Below are 7,390 nucleotides of genomic sequence, written 5' to 3' on the forward strand. Positions count from 1 at the left end.
AGTACATTATTAAAATATTCACCTCTGTATTTTAACCACAAAGTTTTATGTTACCAGAAACTTTGACTCAGTACAACTAAAGTATGATGTTTCATGTTTAAGTATAGAATGAATAATACATACAGATTAATAGAAGTCTTATCTGATGAAAATTTCAATTCAAAATAGTAGTATGGAATATTTATAAGCAAAGACTGATACAAATACAGTGACTGTATTTTCTGGTAAAAATAATAACAACAAAACAAGTCAATATGCTTAAAAAGTATTTTCTGATAAAATGGTGATTTATCACATAGTCCATAGTTAACAAATTAGACGTGAGAAAAACAATTTGTTTATTTGTTTTAAACTTTAAACAAATTATGTTTGTTTATTTTCCCTACGGTAACCAATTTAATTTTCTAGGTTCTCATTGGGCCCATAGCTCATTTCTTAGATTCCTAACCCAGAATAGTTAACATTCAGAAAGTAAACTCTGTCTTTCAGACCCTTTGTTAATTTCAATTTATCTTTTGCTGTAAGTTTTCTTATAAAAGAGTTTATCATTTATCTACATGGAGAACATCTGCATCTATGCTGACATTAATTTGACTCCAGCTGTTTTTTACTTGCCAATTTGCATCAGTATCCAACATGACTTATAATCATGAACATTTTAAAAAATATCATTATGACTCATGGTACTCCACAATGTCTTAATTACATATTGTATTGCATTTGAGTTTAATTTGTTAACATACCTAATGTCCTATATACAATATAAAGATACACCAACAGATACCATTTTATTTCATTAATTTATTTATAGCTATAGCTGTATATTTATTAATCATTTATTTTCAATGAGATGCTAAAAACTAGGTTTCTTGATTTAAAAAAGTAAAGTAAAAGAAAAGTAAAATCTTGTCTAAAGAGCTGTCAACTCTGTCTCCCTTGACTCTGGTTGGTGGTCATGGGCTGTCTTGCTTTCCTTCAAGGCCACAGTTACATTTGTTGTGCAGAATCCTGGCTGCAGAAACCTAGAAGCCACACAGTGCATTGACAAAGCTGTTTCCACCCAGGACCTACTCGTTTAATGAGAGTAGGATCAGGAACAGGCATGCGGCACAGAGTCAGTGCGACTGCTTTGTGGGTCTCAGGAATGGTGGGGACCCAGGCACCAATCCCGCCTGCTGCAACCATGATCAAGCTGCCATCAGGTCCTTGAGATGCTTCAGAGACTGTTCTTTTTCCATCATTAATGGTAAAATAGAGGACAGATTCTGATCATTACTTTTAAAAGATTATGGTGAAATGTGAAAGCTCTTTTTAACTAAGGTTTAGTAGTTCTATTTCAACTTTCAGATCACTTTGCACTTTAAAGTACCTTGTCACACAAAGAACTTTATAAACCAGTTAACTTCCTGTTTATTAAACCTAAAACAATCTGGTAAAAGGTAATGATACAAAAGTGACCCATTTACCATAGGCATTGTTTACTGACAAAACAAAAGAGATAGAGAGAAAACGGGATATTTTCATTGTTGCTTTGCAAATTGTTACCATATATTCATCGTGATTGTTCTCATTTCAAATAATTCAAGTTTTTAAGTTAACAGAACTGAGCAAGATAATTATTTAGAAACTGTTGTAGAAAATTGTGTAATGGAGTACAAAATATAAAAATTCACACTTTCTTTGGTTAAAAGTGAAATGCATTCAGATGGATACAACATTCTTTAGGGTAATTAACATTATACCATGATTAAAGGAATGTTAAGAGTTTTCTTTCTGTTGCTTTCAGTGGTTGATGGCTTCTCCTGTTTATGCAGTCTCTGCTCTGCTGGTCTGAGGTGTAAACACGACTTTGATGACTGCATCCTAAATGCCCATGAGAACAATTCTACCTGCAAAGATCTGCGTCTGGTTAGTATCCATGAATATTATTAATATATCTGAATGTGGGCTAGCATAAATTAACCCTTACAGGTATAGCTGACATTTGCCTTTGTTGCATGTTGGTATGTGTATATATACATGTGCATACTTATAAAGATTAGAAAACAGAAACTCAAGCAATATTTTCTTAACTTAGTAGTAAAAGGATATTCTATTTACCACCATATATAGGTTAATGTAAATATTATAAAATGAGTAGTTTACTCTTTGGATTCACTACTCTTGGTGACACTGAGTTTGTGTAAGATTTCAGAAGTTATTCTAAAAATGCTGTTAATCTTATAGGAACCACTTTCATCTAACTCAAGGTATTGTATACACATATGTTATATATTTCATCGTCATTGATAATCTTGCATTCTATTTTGATTTCCATCGCTTGCTGTATCCCCATCATTTCCTTCATTCATCTGCGTTGGTGCTGTCCCTTCGGTACATATCCATTTGTCATCGCCTTTGTCACAAGCATGTGCCATTCTGCCTTAGACTGTGACACAGTTGGCAAATCAATGGGATCCCCTCTGGCCCTCTGGCTCCTCATTTTTCAGGAAGCCTGACATAAAAAAAAATGTCTACTCAAGGTGGATTCATGGACCTGCTTTAGAAAATATATGACAGGCAACACAAGTTAATGCTGTGACACCAGTGCAGGCTCAGAGCTGAGGCTGTAGCATCAGATCTGGCTTTCACAAAAGGACTACACTAGTTGAAGTTAGGAAAAAACGCTTTGAAAAACAGATCTGTTTTCATCCACATTTCAACTATCAGTGTACTGACATTGTTTTAACAATAAAAAGATAATTTGTGGCTACTTGTTTCCTTGTACAAGGAAGGCAGACACCTAAATGAAGAATTATAACTAAGGTCTGGATAGCCGTGACCAGACGCATCGATGGCGCAGGGGTAGTCTAGCCACTGTTAGGCATGTGTGTGGTCCAGTTGCTTTGTTTTTGCTTCATTCCAGATTCTTCGTCTAAGTCTTTCAATCCCATCCCACATTGGGGGGTTCCTGTAGGCCTGAGTTTGTCACCCTATGCTGGTCTCTGAGGTAAGAGTGGAATTCTTTCCAGGAAAAAGTTTCCTCACCTGCATATAGGATATGTAAAAGGTACATACCTCTTCTAGACCCTCTTACATCTGTATTTTAGACATGTAATTGCAGTTGCTCTTTTCAGGCCCCAAGGAAGGGACAAGGTGCTGTCTAGTGATGAGTGACCTTTAAAGCAGCAGAGCTGAGAGACAGGAGATCATTGTTGATCTCCTGACTGAACCCCCATGTGCCTGCCCAACCTTGGATCTAATTATGTGAGATCACTTATGATACATTTTTAAGTATAGCTTGAATCAAAGTTCCTTTGATTTGCAGGTAAATCATCTAATTTCTATAATGTGATTAAACTTTTAGTCTATGATTTCAGCCATAACTTCAGCAATAATAGAAGTTTATTATAGTAGAAAGAGCTTCATATCTATAATCATAAGATTGCATTTCTATACCTGACCTTGAGAGAAATTATCTGTGTGACACTAAGACAGTCTTTTGACAAGTCAGGGACTGCAACTTTAGGAGCTGCATCATATCCAAGAACAGAACTTCTAAGTAGAGTATTCTCTCATTTATCCATTTTATAAGTTGCCCATAAGAAGCTATTCAGACTAACTCTAGACACGTATTAGTTTAAAATCTTGACTCATACTTCCAGAAATTGTTATAATATAATAAAGAAGAATAAGAATTAAAAAAAATTGGAACTCACAGAAACAGAGAATAAAATGGTAGTTATCAGAAATTGGGGGTTGGGGGAAATTATGAGATGCTAGTCAAAGGGTATAAGTCTTCAGTTATAAACTGAATAAGTTCTAGGGATCTAATGTGACTATAATCTAATAATGACTATAACTAATAATACTATGTGTATACTTAAAAGTTGCTAAGAGAGTATATCTTAAGCATGCTCATTACAATCACTAAAAAGGTAGTTATGTGAGGTGATCAATGTGTTAATTAACTTTACTGTGTTAATAATTTCACAATGTATACATATATCAAGCCATCACATTATATACTTCATTTGTCAATTATACTTCAATAAAGACCAGGGGCAGGGAAGAATAAAAAACAAGCAAACAAACAGAAGACATCAGGATTGAAAAGGAAATAAAATTCTCAAACTACATAAAGTTTGCTATCATATTTTATTAATTGATTTAAATGTATTAGAATATACAAGGAGATCATTGAAATTACCTAATTCTTAACTATAATTTATATATCAATTATAAGAAGAAAAATACCATTGGATTGGTGATATCTTTCCAAGAGAAGATATTATGGAGACAACAGATCGTTTAAAAAATGAAAGAATGTTCAAAGCATTTGATAGCTTTTAGATATTGTGTCTGGGCCCCAAGGTTACCCTCAGATTTGATAGGTGACTAGAAAGGCTCAGAAAAACTGATTTATTCCTGGTAAGAGATTATTACAGTGAAAACTTATAGATTAAAAATAGCAGAAGGAAAAGCAAAATGGCAAAGTCCAGGAGAAACCAGGCATAAGCTATCAGGTGTCATCTCCCAGTGGAGCTTGGTGGACAACACTTAATTCTCTGAGAAATGATGTGTGACAAGATGAATGAAGTGTCACCAACCAGGGAAGCTCACTCAAGCCTTGGTGTACAGGGTTTTAATTCAGGTCAGTCACAAGACATGGACTTCAGCTAACCATGCTCCACCTCCTGCACTGTTCAAATTGATACAGCTTGGACCAAAGTCCCAGGTTTAAAACAAAGCTTTCGTCATAAATCACATCATTAGCAAAACTATTGGGCCTAGCCCAAGGTGTCAGGTATCTAACACAACTGTTACCAGGCAGGATATTCCAAGGCCCAGAGGTTGTCTTCCAGGAGCCAGTAAAGGGCCTGCCCTTCATTTAGAATATATAGGGTTTGAGCACCCAAGCCTGCTAACTTAATTATTGCACCAATATTATGCTAAATATAGCATCTTTGTATAAGGAATAAAGAGTACATAATAGTATAATAATAAATTGAAGCAAAATATCATTGCAAAGACACTAAGTCAGGCAAAAAGAGCTAAAAGTTCATAATTCTGAAATGAAACCTGGCTAAAGCAGACAACAGAAGTAATCAAAATAAAGCAAGATCCAAATTGAGTTTCATATTTTCTTTCTTTCACTGACTCATTAGTAAAGACAATTGTGAAATTCTCTTTGAAGCCTTTAAAGTGGAAGAGAAATAGAGTACATAGTTTCTACAAAATGTTTAATAATTGTAATAAACAGAAGGATGACTTTATTCAGTCTAAGGCACTCGTACCTGACTATAAGAGTCAGCAGCCTACTTGTGGTGTGGCTGGAACTCCCCAAAGCAACCCAGGCAATGCCATTGACATGAGGCGTGTTTCTTCTTTGAACTTGATATGGCTGTAGCTTCAAATGAACATTTTCAAATCTGCAGCATTTCCTTATGATTATATGTAGCATCATGAATGTGACTTTAGATAAAAAGCAGAAAATCAGAAGACTTTGAAACCAAGATGAGAAGTATTTTGTAACAACAAGACCATTTTCTTCTTTCCCTTTCTTTAAGGTTCAGTGAACCTACAAAAAACAGTTGGAGAAAAACAAGAAAATTTTGAATACATAGCACATAATAAGATACAAATGTTAAATTTGGGTAGAGTAAAATTTATTCCCTCATGTAACTTTCTTAGATTTGTATTTGAGAATGACTATTTCCTTATGCTTATTTAAATATGTATAATCAAATTATTCTAGCATTTTCCCTCTCATTTTAATTTCATTTCCTCTGTATCTTATATGAATAATGAATACTTAATTTTGATTACAGCAGGAGAAACAAAAATAGTGCAGTAGAACCAATATGTGGAAAGAAGAAAGATTTTGTTCATATACAACTATTTTAAAACTTAGGCATATTATATATACTGGCATATTACAGATGTAAATTTTCTCCCAAACAGTCAGGTGAAAAAAAACAAACTGAACTTACGTGTTTTCTAGTGAAAAATAAAATTGTCTCTACCCTCCCCACCATATGATTGCAAAACTCATGTCGGTCATTTGAGAGTTGCCCATGTCCTTCCTTTTATTTTATAGAGTCGAAGCTGGGGTGGCAGAGTCAGCAGGGCAATAGCCCTGCTTTGCAGTTCATCTTGGCTGCCACTGAAATGCCCATTGTGTCATCCCCATGCCCTTTTCAAAAACAGGTTAATCTGCCAAATGACTCTAATCCTTTCCTACCAAATCTGGCTCCTGGTACCATCTCTGCACCCCTGCACCCAAGTGCAGGATGCTTAGCTAATTAGTGACCAGGTCCCAGTTGCCCCTTCAGCAAATCTGTTGGAACCACTAAAATGTTCTGCTCTCTCTCAAGGATTGCAAACCCTCCATCAGAGTGGAATCGGTCCAACTGCTCTATGTCCAGACACAAAACCTTCATTTTTTGCTACCCTCCCTCTCCATGAAGATTTGCTTTAATCTCATTTGATGGAAATTAACACCAAGACTCTGACTCAGTGTCAGCGCTTGGAACTCCAGAATCGTCAGAACACAAAGAACTGCCTAAATACTCCTTGATGGAGCAAAGAAAAATTCCAATTTTGTAGCCAAAGAAGATAGTTACACATTTCATTATCAAAAATTGCTCTGTTATATAGGAGTATGAAAAAATTTGTCAAGTGTCAAATGTTCTAGCTCTCATGAGCCATCTTTACTATGGCTATGTTGTATATTAATATTGTTTTTAAGTCATAGTTCCTATAAAATATCGCCTAAATTATTAAACTTCCAAATAATGAGGTTTTTTCTTGTTCATTTTTAAACTTTATTACGTTAAATATCTTGCAAGTTTTTGGTAATTTAAAGAGTAAAGAGGAAGTTTGGAGATTGTTTAGCTTTGACATGTATTTGTTCTATGATTTACCACAAGCCACTTAACTTATTAGATCCATAAAATTAAGAAGTATTAGAACATTCCTCAAATTCACTATATATGGAAACAAATTTAAAGGCAATATAGTTCTCCATTTTATTTAAGTATCAGAATATATATAAGCAAGTATCTATTACTGGACTTTTTAGTTGGGTTATCAGTTTCTTCAATCAAATGACAGAATTGGACTCAATTGTTCTTAACCAGGGAATAATTGCTTAAAATTCTGATTCAGCTGCTGAATCCAGACACCTGGATAATTTGTGATTCCTTGTGATTTTGAGAATCACAAGGAATCACAAATTATCGAGAATCACTAGACTAGATATCCAGATGGCACTTTCCAGCTCTAAACTTTTCTGGTATTTGGGGTGGAGTACAGAGGTTACTATTTCATGTGTACTGATAACTCACAGTTTAGCACCTTATATGAGCAATAAAGGACAGTCTGAAAAAAAACGAGAGATTTATCCCCT

At 34.7% G+C, this 7,390-nt stretch overlaps 1 protein-coding gene across 1 annotated transcript in view; it reads left to right on the plus strand.

Moving 5' to 3' along the window:
- EYS (eyes shut homolog) overlaps window positions 1–7,390 on the plus strand; it is a 1,667,443-nt gene that overhangs the window by 405,681 nt on the left and 1,254,372 nt on the right. The window contains exon 12 of the mRNA XM_060030409.1: window positions 1,787–1,908. Coding sequence (XP_059886392.1) covers window positions 1,787–1,908 — 122 coding nt within the window. The remainder of the gene's footprint in view (window positions 1–1,786; window positions 1,909–7,390) is intronic.

The sequence above is a fragment of the Delphinus delphis genome, chromosome 14, assembly GCF_949987515.2.
Source record: "Delphinus delphis chromosome 14, mDelDel1.2, whole genome shotgun sequence".
NCBI lineage: Eukaryota > Metazoa > Chordata > Mammalia > Artiodactyla > Delphinidae > Delphinus > Delphinus delphis.